Genomic DNA, 18,675 nt, shown 5'->3' with positions numbered 1-18,675 from the left:
CCCCCCCCCCCCATCCCCTCCCCCCAGGCCGTTGCCACGTGCCAGCGACTTTTACTCGAGTTGCGGGTGGGACGGGATGTTTTGAAAAGAAAATTTTGCTACCCAATTTACATTTACAGCAGTGGGAGCTCATGTGCTCCACACTGCCTCATCATCATCATCATCATTTATAATAGAGTGACCACGAATGGGAAGCGCTAATTGGCAGCGGTGGTTTACCGGGTTCATGGAAAGGCCACCGGAGCCAAAATGGTACAGTGGAAATTAACGATGTAATAAAATATATATGATATCGTATCCCTTCTCGGCCTTGCCGGTCTCCATTGCCTGTTTCTCCCGACAACTCATTTTCCAGATTTGTGTCCTCGCGGAGAACGGTGTGCGGGAGATGCAAACCTCCGTGCTGCATTATTGCCTAGTCCATCCTAGTCGTGGGTTTTTGTGCAATCAATGCAACCAGTTACATTGCCACACCCCGCCACCGCCACCCGTGCCATCCACGGCACGGCAAAGGGCGCAAAACTTCCGCAGGCTACCCGGGGAATTGCAGTTTGCTGATTTGCCGCTACCGAAAGCGAAATCATAATTAGTTTAATTATTTCACATTAATAACAACAGTCGGTCGGGCGTTGTTACGGCGCAATCCCTGGCAGCCGGGAAGGTGGAAATGCATACGCGTGAAACATCAGCGAAAGCATCGGCCAGCTTATTTTTGGTAGCCGTGGCCCGTTTGTTTGACGAAACCGCAACCGGTGGAGGTGATCCTGTTTGATTTTCGGCGTGTGAAATACGCGTCTGATTGCGTATGCTTTGGGGCGGTTGTGTATCGGGAGAGGACGGGTTGGTGTGGTTTTGGGGGGAAAAGCGAGGTAACTACGCGCTTAAAACTGACCCCATGAATATCGGCGCTTTTCTTTCTAATTAAATGTAAACTTTGGGTAAATACTTTCCTACAGCGCGCATATTATTAGAATTCCTGGACACGCTTAATTTAGAACCGACAGCCTGTAGTGTAATAAAACATGTGCAGTTGTTGGGCTGATGGAATACGTTGTTTATGCTCATTTAATTCATATTTGTGTAAAGCCCACGATACATCGAGTGGTTTATATCGCTTTTGTTATTCATAACAAACATCAAAACATTCCTAAATATCGCGCAGGGATGGAACTGAACCAGGACCTTCGGTTGAACTATTTTTGTGCACCTATGCATTTGAGTTTGAACTGGATTATTATGGTGTTATAAAAAGCTTTATAGCTACCTGCTGTGCTTTTTGAGGGTTTGTTTCTGTGGAATCGTGTAGACTGAAGCTTTCATTTCCAGTAAAGAGGCAAGATCAATTTCATTTACTACAGTGCTGAATAAATCATTATAATTCGCAGAGTTTCGCACAAAAGAAGGGATTCAGAATATAAATTCAACTGTTCTGTAGGACACTTTTCCCTTTGTAGCACAGTTTTGGATGCTGTGACAGCTACAGAAAAACACTTCGGGATATTGCGATTCAATCCGACTTATTTTTAATTATTATGTCCTATTAATATCCAAACACCATTTGTAGGGCTGCTTTTCCTGTAAAAAACATTTCAGATAAATTATAGAGTTGAAAAAACTTGAAATTTCCAAAAGAAAATGAATGAAAGAATAATAATTATTAATATATTTTGACCAGCAAATTCACGATTCTAACCCACAGTTTGACAGCCGCCGTACTGTCAAAAATCGTTATGAAACAGTTGTTGACGTTAAGAGCACCTTGTTCGCGTAACAATTTTCACCTCGGGACCGTAGTGTTTTTCTGCGAGCGTAAAAGTTAATTTCCCGGCCAATTTACCCACAGCAAAATGTCGTTCGCCCTGCGTAGCGCTCGTTTGGCCGCCCTGGCACGTCCCTCGATCCGTATGGTTCAGTCCCGCGGCTATGCCGACGAGATGGCCTTCACGCTGGCTGCGGCGAACAAGGTATTCTACGACAGCGCCAACATCCGGCAGGTCGATGTGCCGTCGTTTAGCGGTGCGTTCGGTATCCTGCCGAAGCACGTCCCCACGCTGGCCGTCCTGAAGCCGGGTGTCGTCACCGTGTACGAGAACGATGGTGCGGTGAAGAAAATTTTCGTCTCCAGCGGTACCGTCACCGTAAACGAGGATGCTTCGGTGCAGGTGCTAGCGGAGGAAGCACACTCGGTGGAAGATCTTGATTCGTCCGCCTGCCGGGAACTGCTTTCCAACGCCCAGACCCAGCTGTCCTCCGCCTCGGGTGATAAGGATCGTGCCGAGGCTGCCATTGCCGTAGAAGTCGCGGAATCGCTTGTAAAGGCTTCCGAATAAACTGCCTGATAAAAACATCCCTCTGCTCTGGTCCTGATGACAGGACGTGTACAACAAATGGTAAGTGCCAACTCGTTCTCGATCTGTATTAAGGCGCATTGAACACATACATTAAAATACTCCATTTCATTTGATACAGTAAAATCCGTGGAACATGGAGCCGAAACGAACGAGAATAGATGGACGCCGGGAATATCGGATGCACTACAATATGCGTTCTAGCGTTTGTGGTTAACGACATCAAATTGGCGAATAAAATAGAATTGTTCCTTTAAACAATATCATTTACTTAGGGTAAACACGCATGTTCGCCATTGCCAAAGGAATACTTTGGAAATAATACTACGAAAACGTATTACGAAAGAAAATTATCTCACACCGGAGGAGCTCTAGCGCCCGGTAAATGAACCGGTTGCACGCAAGTCGATCGTATAGCACGCAATGTTTGTGTGCAATTGAAGTCGGTTGTACACAAATTTCAGAATTTACAAGTGATCTTTACAAATTACTACGGTTTGTGTTATATTTTTAAAAGTAATTTGTGGTAAGGTGCGGTAAACCATGAGAACACTTCAATTTACTCTGAACATAGATAACACAATTCTTCAACAATAGGCGAAGAATTCGATGTACGCCTCTCGAATGAATCCGTGTATCTCCAGCAAGGAAAAAGTTCCTGAATACATCGAGTGCGCCTTTCTAATTGTCGTTTGTAGAATGAAGGGTGCAATGTAATATCCCGAACATGAGCAAGACCAACCATCCTGAAATTCGACTAATTTCCCATTCATGTAAGTTTACAATCATACAAATCTTTTTTCTAAATCATGTGTTTCTCATTATTGGCATCTTCTATTTCCAAAGGCACGTGTATGTCCTCCCCAATAACGGCCTATTTAAAAACACCTAATCTACGTGCTATTTCCATCCCACCAGGCACATGGAGTTCTGAACGAACAACTGAAACCCCATCGTATCTCCCGGGCTGTGTCGTAATCATGGTGGCAAACGGTAAGTAGTTGTGAAGGCGCCAAGTGGCCGTAGCGCAGCGATTGTGTTGGTGGAGCTAGGGTATATCCGATTAACAACAAAAACCCTCCACTCTGCTCCTTGTGGCACCTGCTTGCTATGGGAGTGTACCCGCCGTCGAAAGCATTACGCACTAAATGGGAGGCCAGTTTACAGTGAGGCGCAAGATTATGAGATGAGGAACTTACTGTTCATAGGTTTTAGAAGTATATTAGCAAATGCATATGCATTATAGAACATGAACATGAAGAAGGGAATTCGAATTTATTCGATTCCAGAAGCGACTATTGAAAGCGTATTCCAACAGCACGCACTGTTCGGTATATTACACCAACGATAACAATGATCCACATCCGTTCAGTTGCAACAAAAAATGGTCAATAAATTGCTTAATTTGGATGAATTATTTAACATACTGGTAATAGTAAAGTATCTAACAATGTGTTATAATTAGTAAGTTTAGAATATCTCATGAAGTTAGCGGAATTTTGGACTTTGGTCCACATTCAGTAGCGCCATATGCACCCGATCAGCTAGTCGCCGTGCCGGCCCCATAGTGTGTTCGACCCACCATCACGAACATCGAACAGGCGTTCGAATGACACGCGCTCTCAAGGGGGCACACAGTTCGGTTCTACAAGGCGCGTCGCACGGAACGCCTGCATGTGATAATAATGTGCACTGTTCGGTTTCAATTTAATCAGTAAAAGAAGCTCGTCCATACACCGCGAGTCCCTTAACCGCTGTCCCGGGGATTGTTACGGTGTGCGTGTGTTACTGCGAAGGTACACAATCACACGCGGGAGGGTTTCTCCAGGCCAATGTGCGTGCACGAGTGCCGGCATCGGAGCGTTTATTTTGGTTTGCGGAGTTCTCGTTATTGTTTGTGTGTGTGTGTGTGTGTATTTTGACTTCAACCTTACGTCCATCCCTTTCCGGGGTGCCTTCGTTCGTTTGCTGATAAGATTTGTTGCGCGAGACAAGCAGCGTCTCGTTGCTTAGCGTTCTGTTCGGCATTAGCGTGTGTTGCCCGTGCATGTGCCTTGATCGCGACCAGCTGATAAAGCGAGGGTTGTCGAGTGGAATGCCGGAATAACGAGATCGATTCATTGGTGTCGAACTCAGTGTTGCACTGGATGCAGAACGGTGCAGCAGTTTCGGGGTCGCACGGCGTGAACGACTTAAACGTAGCAACAAACAAAAAAAAACAGTATTTGGTGGGAAATTGGTTTAGAGTTTTTGGAACCATCTTCGTCGGGTCGTGAAGGTACTGCATCGAATACTTCCGGTGTACAGTCTAGAATAGCGATTAAACAGAAATGTGTGCCTTCTCGTAAACTACCAAACGGTGGCCCTTATATAATGCGCCACGGAAACATTTGTGCGCAATTTTCTTCGCTTTCCGAGGGTGATTCCTATCCTATCCTGTTTCCAATTAAAGTAGTGCAAAAACAAAGGGTCAATAACATTCCCGCGTCCCATGATGGCGTGTGTTGCTTCTGTGTCTTGTGCATCTCACGATATGTCCGTATGAAACCGGACATGCCGGAAAAAAGCGGCATAATTCCGCGCATATCCCTCATCAGTTTTGAGTGCAAGTGTGCCGGTGGCTTCCCCATTACTGTTTTGTTTGTACACAGAGATCGTAAATATGACCTAAACGGATGAGAAAACCTGTTTTTGGCCAGTCTGTGAAGGAGCGTGTGTTTGTGTGTGCCTTAGCCTTGGACCACGTGTGTGCGTTTAACCGGTGTACGATGGGTCCAGGTGTGTGGTACGGCCATACGATAATTAACAAGTGCAACCGGTACGCATGAGACCGGAGGGAGGCTAAAGGTGTACACTGTCATAAGTGCGCCAAGGTTGAACGTCTGCGGAAGCGAAAATGGAAGGCAATGGAACTGTCGGGGAGGAGAAAAAAAAGGCCGTTCCTAGTTGTGCTTCACATTTTTCGTGATGAAATTGTGTCTTGTGAAACTTTTCCACACTATCCTCCAAGAATATCAGGCCACCGGCGTCTCGGGCCAGTCAGGTTGCATCACACCAGATGTATATTCTGGCTGTTCCATTCTTCCATTGCTGATACGAACGGGAAACAATTGAATTATGAGATTAAGATAATGGAGACCGCGCACTGGATGGCAATTGTCGGTTAAATAACGCGTACGATCCGTTGCATCATAGCGCGTTGCACATAGACGTGCTTTCCCCCCCAAAACGGGGGGGTGTCACTGTGGCGTGGGTCAAGTTCACAGTCGTCGCCACACGTGAATGGCGTGCCTGCACACAGTGTTAGAATCAATCCGTCCACAAACAAACCGTTTGCACATAGGCTATCGGTCGCCCTGCTAGTAGAATAAATTAACATCGACAGCAATTGGCCAAGTGGTGACAATACAGCAGACCCTTTTTTCTAAGGTCAATACCCTTTGCTCTAGTTCTTGAGAGGTGGGTTCACTTGGAGATAGGAAATGAAGAAGGAACGATCTGCCGCACGGTCCATATTTGCAATGCATTTTAGCAATCTCGATGACCCCATTTAATCGTCATCAACATCGGCTGCATTCGCTGCAGACTTGTTTGGTTTGCTTATCAGCGCGAGACAGTTGTTTGAGAAGACAATGATATGTGGAGGATAGGTCGTGGAATAGCATTTGAAAATATTTACCATATACTGGTTTACTACAGTGTTGTGTCTAAGGAATTATGTGAGAAGAGAGAAGATGCGTACAAAGCCAATGAGTCTTTGAAGACTTAATGAATCTTCAAGGATTTGTGAATTTATAGAATTTAGGAGACGTAAGCAATTCATGAGACTTTAAAGACTGATTGATCCCTTGTTTGAGATCTTTAAAATCGAGAAAAGAGTCTGGACAATTAATGAATCTTCAAGGATTCGTGAATCTATATAATTTAGGAGACGTAATGAGGTTCATGAGATTTTGAAGACTCATTGATCTCTTGCTTGAGATCTTTAAAATTGCTCAGATGATTTACTATAAAACACCGTCTTAGAATTTACACTCTGACAACCGATTTTGTCTCGGGACACTACGAGAACACTTTAAAAAAAAACGGCAATTGGAGTTCTGAAGAGAACCGATCAACTCTAGCTAAACGTTCGATCCGATAAACGGATAACTTTAAAGTCAGCATGATAAGAGCAAAACGCCTTCGTCCATCATTACTAATCCTTCGATATCGATGTACGACCACACGGCGCACTGCTGCAAAGTTTTACGAGTGCTCTGCGATAAGAAATGCCTCAAATATCCGTCTTATCAACCAGCCAGCCAGCCAGCCAGCCAGTTACCAACGAGTTCTGTTATTTCTTTTCCAGCGTTTCCAACTGCACGAGGCGCAAGTGCGTCGTAAATCCATCGTACCCTGTAAAACGACCCTTGCGACCCACCGCACCAAAGACGCACCCAGCCTCACACACGATAGCCAAAAACCATGTCGGGCGAAACACATGCAGCCGGGGAGGAAAACAAGGTCCGGTACCGGCGAACGCAAAGTGTTACCCGGGCAGAGGAGATTACCAAAAAGGAGTCGGAACAGCGCAAATCACAACCGGACAAACCGTGAGTAAACTGGGCGAGCACGAGGCAGAACGAGAAGCAACCCGATTCGTGTTCCGGGAGATCAGATGTGACTCAGGCTCTAATGGTGTCGTGTGCTGTGCGACAAATTCACAGCATCTTCGAGCATGCGGCTTGGTTGTAGTTTGAACTTTGGAAGCCAGCGAGAATTCGCTGTCTCATGCCGTTCTGCTGACCTTTCCGGTTTTGCAGTCTCGCGGTACCGGGGCAGATCAATCCGCCCAGCATAGGATTTGTTCACTGGGTCAAGGGAGTTCACCCCGTTATCACCAGGCAGATGTGGTTGTTTGCCTAATTTGTGCGGTTTACGTGATCATGCACGGTAATGAAGGAACAGCCAAGACTTTGACAATGATACGTAAGATCCGATCGATAGCCATGTCGATCGGATGCAGGTCATGCTTTATGAGTGACCCAGAAATATCGGTGAATATTTGCAAAAGTGCAAACGCAAAGTGCAGTTTGATTAAACAACCCGTTAATTAATTACACCATGTAAGATGGTTGTTATAATTTAAAGATTTTTGCTTCTATTTTTGAGGCACTTTTGGAGGTACGGTGTAGGAATTATGGGCCTTCCATTATTATTCCCCTGCATAGGACTTAAGCTCCCTTAGACCTTAAGGTTTTTGAGGCCAGCAACTTGGTACATATGTTTCTTTAAAATTAAAACTCTTTTACTTTGTCCTTCCAAGAAAGCATAACTGAGCACGTTTCCCTCCGGACACAGGCACTAAATGGAACATGCCCTCAAACAATAGCCTTAATGGCCGTTTGTCACCGTGTTAAGTTTACTTCGAATTCTAACCTGTTTTTGTTTTCCAGATGCCACCGACCACGGGATTCGCTGTTCTCCTGGAGCTCCGGTTTCGACAACTTCACCGGTCTAGTCAATTGGGGTTTTCTGTTGCTCACGATGGGAGGCATTCGGTTGGTGCTAGAAAACTTTATCAAGTACGTACTGGCACTGATGCCACCCGATTATGTTCATTTCTTAACGGTTGTGTTCGATCTCGTCAGATACGGTATACGCGTTGATCCGGTACAGTGGTTTACGGTACTCACCGGGAAGGGTGAAGGTGAAGGTTATCCCTCGCTGCTGCTAGTAAGCTGTAAGTATCGAGACGGAATAGTTCTACTGCGTGGTTTAATTCTTCTAACCATCCTGTAATCCTTTCAGACGCGCTAGTTCCAGTGATGATCTGCCTCATGATGGAGCGATCGCTAGCGAGCGACATCATACCCGAAAGTGCCGGAATGGCTGTACACATCATCAACATCATCGTGCTGGTGCTGATCCCGATGGTTGTGATACACGTGAAGGGACATATATTTAGCTTAGGTAAGCGTCACGCCAACCACGCCACTACTAAGTGAGCGGGCTTGCGATGTGAGTGGAACGATTTTAATTGCCGCTTGTGTAACAACTTAATTCCCGACCGAGTAGTGTAGGCTGTAACAATGCGATACGACCCCACCAAGGTGTTGACCTTGAACTTTCAGAACTAGTGCTAGTCAGGTTGCAATTAGCGGTTGTAATCAGCTCATGTTCATGTTCCTCATTCCAACAGTGGGAGCTATGACGGTATGTTTCATCTATTGCATACTGTTCCTGAAGCTTTGGAGCTACGTCCAAGTGAATTTGTGGTGTCGCACGGAGAAGAAACTGCACCGGCACAGTCGTTCCGGTCGGCGACAAAGCATTACGATAGCTCAGTTGCGTAAGTAACTCTTCTTGAGGCACGCTGCTTTCTTATTTCATCTTCAATACGCAGAACACGGTCATACATTGCACGAATTTCTCAACAGAAAATGGGCGCGATCAGGAAGCGGAACGCACCGCGAACGGTAGCGCGACCGGTTACTGCAACGATAAGGACAAGGTACCGTCGTTGGTACACTACCCGGACAATCTGCATCCGGTCGATTTGTTCTATTTCCTGCTCGCACCCACGCTCTGCTACGAGCTCAACTTCCCCAAGACGAACCGGATCCGGAAGCGGTTCCTCATCAAGCGCATGCTGGAGGTGGTGATCGGTATCCACATCGTGATGGGATTGTTCCAGCAGTGGATGATCCCGTCGGTGCGCAACTCGCTCGTACCGTTTTCCAACATGGATCTCACCAAAACGGCCGAACGACTGCTGAAGCTTGCAGTAAGCGAGAAACCCTTTGTTTTACGAACGACGACCGTCTTAGTTTCAAGGTTAATTGACACCTTTTATTGTTTGCGTGCAGATTCCGAACCATCTGATGTGGTTGTGCTTCTTCTACCTGACGTTCCATTCCTTCCTGAACCTGATGGGTGAGCTGCTACACTTTGCGGATCGTAATTTCTACAGCGACTGGTGGAACGCGAACAATATTGACACGTTCTGGCGCACCTGGAACATGCCCGTGCACAAGTCAGTATAATAGGCACTGTATTGATTGAGATTAATGAATCTTTAAATCGAATGAAGGACTCTGATTGTGAAGAGCCGTGGATTATTCAAATGTAGTAGTTTAATTCTGCTGATTCCTTCGAAGATTCATAAATCTTTGGAGATTCATAGATGTTTTTAGAGTCAACTCATTATTCAAATGACTCTCCAATAAAGATTCATTATGAATGTCTCTTCCCAAAAGATTTTTTCAATAATTACCCTTATCTATGACCTTTATCTCGTCTCTCTCTTGCAGATGGTGCGTTCGTCATTTGTACATACCGGTGGTGGAGTTAGGCTACTCCAAGGTAGCCGCTTCGGTGATCGTGTTCTTCTTCAGTGCCTTCTTTCACGAGTATCTCGTCAGCGTGCCACTGAAAACGTTTAAGGTGTGGGCCTTCACCGGCATGATGGCGCAGATACCGCTATCTTTCATCGCCAAGTATATGGAAACGAACTACGGACCACGGTGGGGTAATATGCTCGTGTGGGCTTCAATTATCCTTGGCCAACCGTTGGCCATCATGATGTACTATCACGACTACGTCATCACCAACTACAATGATGTGCTGGTGTAGAACCGTTGTGCCAAAAAAAAAACGAGAAGGATCACATTCCAAACACATCACATCACCTCCATTTACAGACTGGTCATTTGTAGACATTCAGGAATGTATCTTGTTACACTTTTCTTTTGTTTTCTTTTGTCTTTTTTTTATAATAAAATTGTGTTTTGTTCTTTCTGTCCTGTGTGCGAACAAAACTGAGAACCGAATAACGCCTGAGTCTGGCTTTTATTGCAATTGATTTCCTTCGACTATTGCACTCGGAACCAACCGTTCTCATTCAACAACCTGGATGTGATAGATACGCTTCTCCTCGTCACTGATAGGGACGGGTGCTTTCGAAAGTGGATCTTTACCGTCGAGGCTCTTTGGGAATGCAATTACCTCACGAATAGACGCAGCATTGCACAGCAATGCGACGTAACGATCGAGCCCGATCGCAAAGCCACCGTGGGGCGGCGCACCACTTTCGAGCGCATCGAGCAAATGATGCAGATGAGCGTGTTCAATCTTCAGCACATCTTTTAGCACCATTCGCTGCAGTTGACTGTTGTGTATGCGGATCGATCCTCCGCCGATCTCAACACCGTTCCATACGAGATCGTACGCCAGCGACCGAATGTTGTAGATGTTTTCCTTCAAGTCCGTGTTAAACGCAGCAGCATCGTCCGGGTGTGGTGCTGTAAATGGATGGTGTGTGCTTTCAATCTGGCCTGTTTCTTCATTCTCACTGAACATGGGGAAGTCTACGACCCATAGAAAGTTATGCGCGTGTGATTGGCGTGTTGGGACAAGGTTTCCCTTTTCCAGTGCCTCATAGGCAGCCAACCGTATCCTTCCCATCATGTTTTGCTAGAGTGATGAAATGGAAATATTATTAAATGGTGAAGAAATAAGGAGGAAATACTTCATAGTAACTTACAACATAGGTTTGTTTTCCCCAGCCAAGAAGTAACAGATCGCCCGATTGCAAAGACAATTGCTCGCACAGCGCTTCGGCAGATTCCTTTCCAAGCAATCGTGAAATTGGTCCAGCACTCCAATCTGGTGTAATTTTACTTTGAGTAAATTTACAGAAATTGCTCTTCTTAGCTATTTCTTCGAGTGTTTTCTTCAATGCCGCAGGTAACTTTTCCGCCTCCTCCGCACGAATAAGCATTCCGTACACTCGAAAGTCTTTCGGTCGCACTCCGGCCGGTGTTGTCAATTGAGTCCCCAGTAGCTTGGATAAATTTTTCAATTCGTAACCGAACCTTGTGTCTGGTTTGTCGCTGCCAAAGCGTTCCATCGCTTCAGCTAATGCCATTCGCGGAAAAGGACCCCGAATGGGATTGTCACTGTAAGGCCATGATTTCATCAGCACTTGTTCGATCAACTCTATCACCTTTTCACGATCGGTGAACGATAGCTCGATATCGAGCTGAGTGAATTCAGGCTGCCGATCCGGTCGGGTCGATTCGTCACGGTAGCAACGTGCTATCTGAAAGTAACGATCGATCGCTCCAACCATCAGCATCTGTTTGAACTGTTGCGGGCTTTGTACGAGCGAATAAAAATGACCCGGTTTCCGTGATGGTACGACAAATTCTTGGGCTCCCTGTAAGAAATATGTTTTATTCGGATTATGCTTATCCAATATTTAAGCCGTAACTCACCCCGGGCGTTCTACGAAATAGTGTCGGTGTTTCGACCTCTACAAACCCGTACTCGTTGATCATACATTCGCGCATCTTCATGATCACCTGCGATCGGACGCGTAGATTATGTTGCAGGTCTCGACTTCGCAAATCGATGTACCGGTGCTCTAGTCGAAGGTTTTCTTTCGCACGGTTATGATCCTTTACATGAATTGGGAGTCGTTTTTTCGCTTCATTCAATACCTCTAATCCGCTCACATGTATTTCAATACCTCCCGTCGGCATTGATCTGTTTGTTTGGCCATTCGGGCGAGATTGAACAGTTCCTGTTACACGTAGAATTGATTCGAACGTTAACGTATCCAAGTTGAATTTGTGGCACATATCTTCAGGTATAAGAGCTTGTACGGTTCCGTAACCATCGCGTAGAGTGAAGAATTTATTCATTCGGGAAAACTCGAGCCAACCACACAGGGTGACTTCTTGTCCCACGTGCGTGAGCCGTAATTCTCCACAGTTATGAGAACGCGTCGTGAATTGATTAATACTTGGGGCAGAATGCGAAGGATAATGTTGGGACGAATGTGTTTTCAGTTCATTTAGTTGGTTTGGTGTTGTTGATGTATTAAAATCACATCTTTGCTGACAATTTGAGAGGCAGCGCTAAAAAAGATAAAGCATTGAAAGCATATTGAATGCAACTAGCGTATCTACGTAAGATAACGTTGAATGATGAAATACTTACCGCACTCCCAGCACAATACTGTTGCACCGATAACTTATCAATAGGATTAACTTTGTGAAAGAAAGTTTTCCCATAACCGAGTGGGGAAGTCACTGCAGCATTTACGAAAGCATAAACTTTGTTTCTTAACATTGTAAGGAGATGGTTTACACTTAATTACCTAAATTAAAACACTTCGCGTAACTGTTTCCTACGCGTAATAACAAAACATACACCGGCAATGAGTGTTTTGTTGATGCTGTGAGCTACAGCTGTCAAGATTTCACAGACAGCATTTTGACAGCATGTTCGCAATTGGCGACATTCTTGCCCCCCGATACTGTGGGTTTGTTACCGTGCATCTACACCTAGCGGTCTACAAAGGTACGTTAGCCAACGTACTATATCGTTTACCAAGTGGATAGGTACGCTAAAAAAAGTGACAAAAAAAAATTTGGTCTCCCACAAATCGTGGGAAGCTCCCAACGTACCTGGTAGCGTACCCAGCCCCATGGTAAATGACAGATATGTTTTCTAACGCACCTGTGAAGACAGCTAGGTGTAGATGCACGGTTATGTTTTCTTCATGTTGACAAGCGAGCATTGCGTGTATTTCTTCCAGTTCAATAGTTTAGTGTCGTGTTTAGTTTAATGAATACAGTGTAGGTTAAGAATATGGGTTCCAGGAACGTAATGTCCCGGTTGTTGGTGTTGTCGTCCGTCGGTTTCGGTGGATATCTTACTGGAACGTATCTTGAACGACGAAGGCCGATTAGAACAGCTGATTATGTAAACACCGGCAAGCTGGAAGAGCTATTTTGCTCGAAACCTGGGCTGCCCATCTTTGGCACCGTGTCTGCTGCAACTCCCATTCCTGCAGAAGACAAACCATCGGCTCTGGTAAACGTGAGCCGTGTTAGTCAAATAATGAAATATGGATTTCCCGGCTTGGATAACGTCCGTTCGTATGACGATTATGTGCTTTCGTACGATAGGAGAACACGTGTTGCGCACTGGGTCTTTGAGCATCTAACACCGGAAAGGGTGAAACACAATGATGGAGTCGATCGAGCGAAAAGTGACTTTAAAGCGGACGATAGTATTCATCCATTCTTTCGTTCTTTAAACACAGACTACAAGGGATCCGGATTTGACCGGGGCCATCTGGCTGCGGCAGGAAATCATCGGATGGAGCAAAAGCATTGCGATCAAACGTTCTACTTGACGAATATGGCACCGCAGGTTAGCAAAGAGTCGATTTTAATACCTACCTGTACACAGCTTAATCAAATTTCTTTTGTTTTTCAGGTCGGTGTAGGATTCAATCGTGATAAATGGAATCATCTGGAGAGTTATGTGAGAAAGCTGACAAAACAGTACCCCAACGTGTACTGCTGTACGGGACCGTTGTATTTACCACAACGAGAAAATGATGGAAAACTGTACGTGAAGTATCAGGTGATCGGATCAAACAACGTTGCTGTACCGACACATTTCTATAAGGTCGTAGTCATGGAAACAACCGATGGTCGGTTGGAGATGGAATCTTACGTGCTGCCAAATCAGAAAATAGACGATGGAACACCACTGACCATGTACCAGGTACCCCCGGAGACGGTTGAACGTGCGGCCGGGTTGCTGTTCTTCGACCAGATCGCGCGAAACAAGCTGGCGAAGATAAATGGCAAGAAAGTGTGAAAAAGAGGAGCAAAGAGTGTGACGATTTCGAATGAAAAAAACGAATAAAACAGATGATTGTAAAGTATCTCAACCAGTGCAGGTATTTTTTAACTTCAAATAACAGATAAACAAAGGAACAGCTGATTTTTACGTTCCAAATAGGTACATTTCACGCACACCATTGCAATCCAACTTTGACAGCTGACGGGTAGTTTGTTTACGTTTTCAGTTTCGACTGGTTTCGCTGCGTGTTTTCCGTGACTTGCGATAAGTGAAAGTGTTTTACCTATTTCCGCGTCTTTCTTCGCGAGTTTGTCTAACTTCGTTACAATAAATCTGCCCAGAAATGTTGAACGAAGAAGTCGATGATACGGAGTTCTTCCAGCAAGACTTCACGACAGCCTCCGACTGGGAGCTGTTCAATGCACGGCTGGAAGAAATATTTCACGAGTGGAAACTTTCGTTCGGTCAAAGCACCTTCCGGAAGCTGAGCCACCATGAACTGGCTTGTTGCAGTTGGAGTGTGGCGCGTGAAACGATCAAGTTTGCGGATGTTGAACTGCAGGTTGTACATTACCGGGCAGTGCTTGATCCAGAACCGGAAGGCGCGGAGTCAACGGAACCCGTTACTGGATGTCAAACGTTCGTGGATTTAATGTCGATCGAGAATGATTACTGTGTTGCATACGGGCAACGATCAGATGTTGAAGATGATCAGAAGCTGCATCCACTTGCGCAATGGTACGGATTGCGTGAGTTCGTGATCGTAACGCCGGTGAAAAAATCGATCTCGAACGAAAGTCAAATCCGTATCCTGATGAGCTCGGTGCATATTGCGGTCGCTGAAAGTAGTTGCGATGTGCCGGTGTTTGTGCAGGCCATGGACAAGGTACAGCACGTGTATCTGGGCGTGTGTGAATCCGGTCCCGTGCGGATGTCATTCGATATCGTGCATTTGCACCTGACGCCACCGACCTGCAAATATCTGTCCGGGTTGCTGGAGGTGTTTAAAGGAAAGATTGGTGTGGCTTACGTTGATCCCGTTGTCGTGTCGGTTCGGTTCTCCTATCAGTTGGCGCGTTTTTTGTCCGGTGCGTATACTAGTGATAGGAGCATTCCTTTCACGGAGCACTGGCCAAACAGTGTCGTGTCACTACCGTTCGGTGTATCCATCGATCCAGTATCTGAGTTGACTGTGCACTGCACCTGGCCACAGGTAGCGGACAACGTGGTCGTCGATTCGCAAACTTACTCCGACTTTGATCCATTGACGGCACCTCTGTGGAGCCTTCGTGCACAGTTCGAGGACACGCCCGTCTGCTATCTGGCCGACTGTCTGCAGGAATATCTGCAAATCTCGGACTCGCGCCGTGCCCTAACCGAATACTTCGGCAAACTTGCCTTCGGTGGCAATCCGATCGATTTGCTTACGGCCGAGGGTGACAATCCACTCGATTTGCTTACTGAATCGAAAATTCCACGACTTTCTGCCGTTTTGCCGGGGCGAATTGGGGCCCCGAAGAATGCACCGGCCAAGCTTGAGGGTCCGCTGAACGATGAACAGTTGAAGGATATGCTGTACTATCTGTTCCCGGACGCTCAGAAGGAACCACGCTGGCCGTACGCACCGTCCGTAACCGGACCGGCCGAGTTCGATCCGATGCGCATTAAATCGGCAAATCCAGATTCGTTGGTGCATCGGTTGGCGACACTGCTTGCACTGTGCAATGTTTGCTTCGGAGGAAAACGAGCGGTAGCACAGCTGTGGGCCGAATTTGCACAGGAAATGCGGTATCGTGTGGAGCGCTGTATTCAAATTCCAGGGTAAGTACGGAGGAGGAATATTAAAGGAAATTGGGCATAAGGGACGGGATATTCCAACGTTGAAGCATTACTCAGTTAGCTTGTTTCTCGTTTGAAGCCTATCTGACATGAGAACTTAACTGGTAATAAGATCTTGGATAATAGATCTTCCTTTGTTCACTGAAGTCCTCCTATACCTCAGCTATTTTGGGCCAAAAGTTACGATCAAATACAAGATTGCTCTTGAGCTGATGTTAGTTATTTATTTGGCAATTCAACAGCTTGAGGAAACTTGTGTAGAACTACTGCTCATATATGCCTCCGAGACATGAACTCTGTCTGTCTATTCACTCCATCGGCACAATAACCTCCAGAGGTCTAGGCCAGCCATTTCTGGCTTTCTTTGACATTATTTACCCTTAGTGTGATGGTCAGTTCTGCGTGCGTTGAATGGGATTTTGGACCGGTACTGTCGTGTGAAGACCAACGCCACTTCCAATAAAACTCCGAGCCGTCCCAAACTTACAGCTTAGACTATCCATATAAGATAAATCAATGATAAATCAAAGAAGTTGAATCAGTAAACAAGGACTTTCATCAATAAGGTTCAAGAAACAGAGAAAGCGTATGCGGGTGCATGTTTGTGTGAGTTATTATTTTTTTTAAACGGATCTTTATTCATTTGATTATTGTTATATACAGCTGTGTTTAATGCGTTCCCAGTGGTTTGGGAATTGTGTTTTGCGGTTTAATTTGCGTTTTGGGGAAATTCATAGCGTTGTCGCATTGTTTTAGATATATGGTTCTAGGTGTATATTGTATAAATATTATTCGCAATTAACTCTTCTCGTCGCCGCGACATACGCGCGAGCCGGTCCCGTAGACCCCTTATCATTGCACTTGGTTTATTCCGCCGTGACGTAGTTCGGGGATGTAGGGAAGATGTTTAACAGTTAAATCGTTCGATTACTACACAAAAACCTGGAGGAGGCTATTTTTACTATTAACGATGCCGTCCGACATTACCACTTACCTTAGCGATGGATGCACTTATTAGCTGTACACGTACCGCGTGTACGACGCAACGCTCACTTTACAACATCTTCGTTTGTCTCTTCGTTCATGTTAACTTTCAACTGTGTTCTGATTTTTCCGTCTTCATGCAATGTCAAGTTTTCGTATCGGATGATGAGGGATGAGATGGGATGGAAGTGAAGTGTAACAACGGGTGGGTTCATACGAAAGGGGAAAGGCTATGCGGGACGTTCCGACAACGGAAAACCTGACATCAGTTTCCAACGGACAAATGGGAGAAAAAAGATCGACTCAAACTAGTAACGAGTGCTACAATACATGCTTACTACTTAGGACAGTATCATAGTCACACCGCGCACGATCGCGCACGGTTCCACTTACAGTACGGAATTGTTTTTTTAATACATCACGCAAAAAGCAATCAATTGACCTGACCTGCACCAAGGCAAGGCATAATATGTATATAATGTGTGTTATCCTTATCGTAATTTGATGTTACGCTTACGTCTAACTATGCAAGTGCGCGAATTGAATGAAATAAGGCTACCATTTGCTTGCGTAGCACCACCGCTAATTGCAACGGGTGGCGCCGCCGCTTTGTTTATCTACGCGGATGCTGAGTATTTTTTCCAGTGGTTTTCTGTTGTGTTTACGTACAAAAATAGATACCAATCTGCCGTGTGTGCCCCCGCGCTTTACCTCAAGGATTGCACTTCGATGCGTTCTACGTTGGCATGGGGTTTTTTAAAAAATATGTTACCGGGTCAATTTCTTCATAGCTGAACCTTCGCCTATAGGTGTGCGCCTTCCATTACTGCCCCTTCCCTATCATATTTGGTGTACGGATGTGATTTTTTCGTTACCCTAATTGATGTGTTCGAGGAGAATGCTTCCCTTTTTTTTTGCACCAAACTTGTTTTGAAACCGAATTATGTTATCGTTCTTTTGGTTTTTGGCTAAATCGATGCAATACCGTTTTTTTTTCACATAGACGACGACAAAACAACATTGAGTAGGCATTGACACTGCGGTTAACTATTTCGTTCCACGTTTCATGTGTATCGGGTTTATGTACACCTTATGATTAAACCATTAATTCCTTTCAGCCCTATTACCCATATCCAATCCCACATTCTTAATCCCATTTTTAGACCTTTGTTTTGATGTTACTGGTTACATTATTATATCAATCTGTTGTTTTGTTTTGCTTTGCTTTGCTACCGCTACTAATCGACAAGTGATCAATTGCATTGCTCTAGAATGAATTGCATCTCTAACCGCATACATATTGCATAAGTTTGGACAAACACAAACGAACAAACGGACAAACAGAACATCATACGTTTTGGTCGTACCTTACATGTTACAGTGCCTTAACTCTACGCTAGATCGGTGTTATCTGTATCGTTACGCTTTGTTAACTATCGAATGTTAAACTTAGGTGTTTGCCCATTAGCATTAGACGACGTCAGCTACCACTAGTGCCGTAATGTATGAACATGGGTTACGAGTTTACCGACAAACTTAACAACTGCATACACCTGTTCTATAGATAGATGTATATCGATCGGATGCATATCGAAGAAAGGTTTTGCTTTGCTAGAATAGACTCGCGAATAGAACTATTAATGAACTATAATTAAAATATCCCAACGATGGTTTACAAAGTTTGGGGGGTACGATCGAAGTTGGCAGTGAACACAACATTTCTATTCCGGTTTCTCTTTCTCCTTGTCTCTGTGTTTGATTTTTCTTCTGTGTTTGACAAGTTCTAAACGCATTGATAAATAAGTTCAGGAAGTTTGTTTACTATTTTTCCAATGTTTGTCGAAAGCTGTTTACA

General features: G+C 45.1%; 5 protein-coding genes across 5 annotated transcripts; 4 read left to right on the top strand and 1 right to left on the bottom strand.

Annotated features, from left to right (window-relative positions):
* The first annotated feature begins 1,847 nt into the window (after positions 1-1,847).
* LOC128711299 (ATP synthase subunit delta, mitochondrial) lies at positions 1,848-2,330 on the top strand. The gene has a single exon (XM_053806165.1). It carries the CDS (start codon positions 1,848-1,850, stop codon positions 2,328-2,330), a length of 483 nt encoding a protein of 160 aa, XP_053662140.1.
* Positions 2,331-6,815: 4,485 nt separating this feature from the next.
* Positions 6,816-9,965, top strand: LOC128715810 (diacylglycerol O-acyltransferase 1). Its single transcript, XM_053810727.1, has 8 exons — positions 6,816-6,943; positions 7,787-7,915; positions 7,982-8,073; positions 8,142-8,303; positions 8,533-8,682; positions 8,771-9,117; positions 9,200-9,366; positions 9,644-9,965. Exons 1-8 carry the CDS (start codon positions 6,816-6,818, stop codon positions 9,963-9,965), a joined length of 1,497 nt encoding a protein of 498 aa, XP_053666702.1.
* Positions 9,966-10,229: 264 nt separating this feature from the next.
* Positions 10,230-12,467, bottom strand: LOC128715809 (aspartate--tRNA ligase, mitochondrial). Its single transcript, XM_053810726.1, has 4 exons — positions 12,336-12,467; positions 11,609-12,253; positions 10,876-11,550; positions 10,230-10,805 (listed from the first exon to the last, which is right to left on the bottom strand). The coding sequence occupies exons 1-4, from the start codon at positions 12,465-12,467 to the stop codon at positions 10,230-10,232; spliced, it is 2,028 nt and encodes a 675-aa protein (XP_053666701.1).
* A 522-nt stretch (positions 12,468-12,989) lies between these two features.
* Positions 12,990-14,012, top strand: LOC128710770 (endonuclease G, mitochondrial). The gene is made up of 2 exons (XM_053805623.1): positions 12,990-13,556; positions 13,623-14,012. The coding sequence occupies exons 1-2, from the start codon at positions 12,990-12,992 to the stop codon at positions 14,010-14,012; spliced, it is 957 nt and encodes a 318-aa protein (XP_053661598.1).
* Positions 14,013-14,340: 328 nt separating this feature from the next.
* On the top strand, positions 14,341-15,822 carry LOC128714270 (rab3 GTPase-activating protein catalytic subunit-like). Its single transcript, XM_053809145.1, has one exon. The coding sequence runs from the start codon at positions 14,341-14,343 to the stop codon at positions 15,820-15,822; it is 1,482 nt and encodes a 493-aa protein (XP_053665120.1).
* The last annotated feature ends 2,853 nt before the right edge of the window (positions 15,823-18,675 follow it).

This window comes from Anopheles marshallii, chromosome 3 (assembly GCF_943734725.1).
Source record: "Anopheles marshallii chromosome 3, idAnoMarsDA_429_01, whole genome shotgun sequence".
NCBI lineage: Eukaryota > Metazoa > Arthropoda > Insecta > Diptera > Culicidae > Anopheles > Anopheles marshallii.
This window is presented reverse-complemented; position numbering and strand designations above follow the sequence as displayed.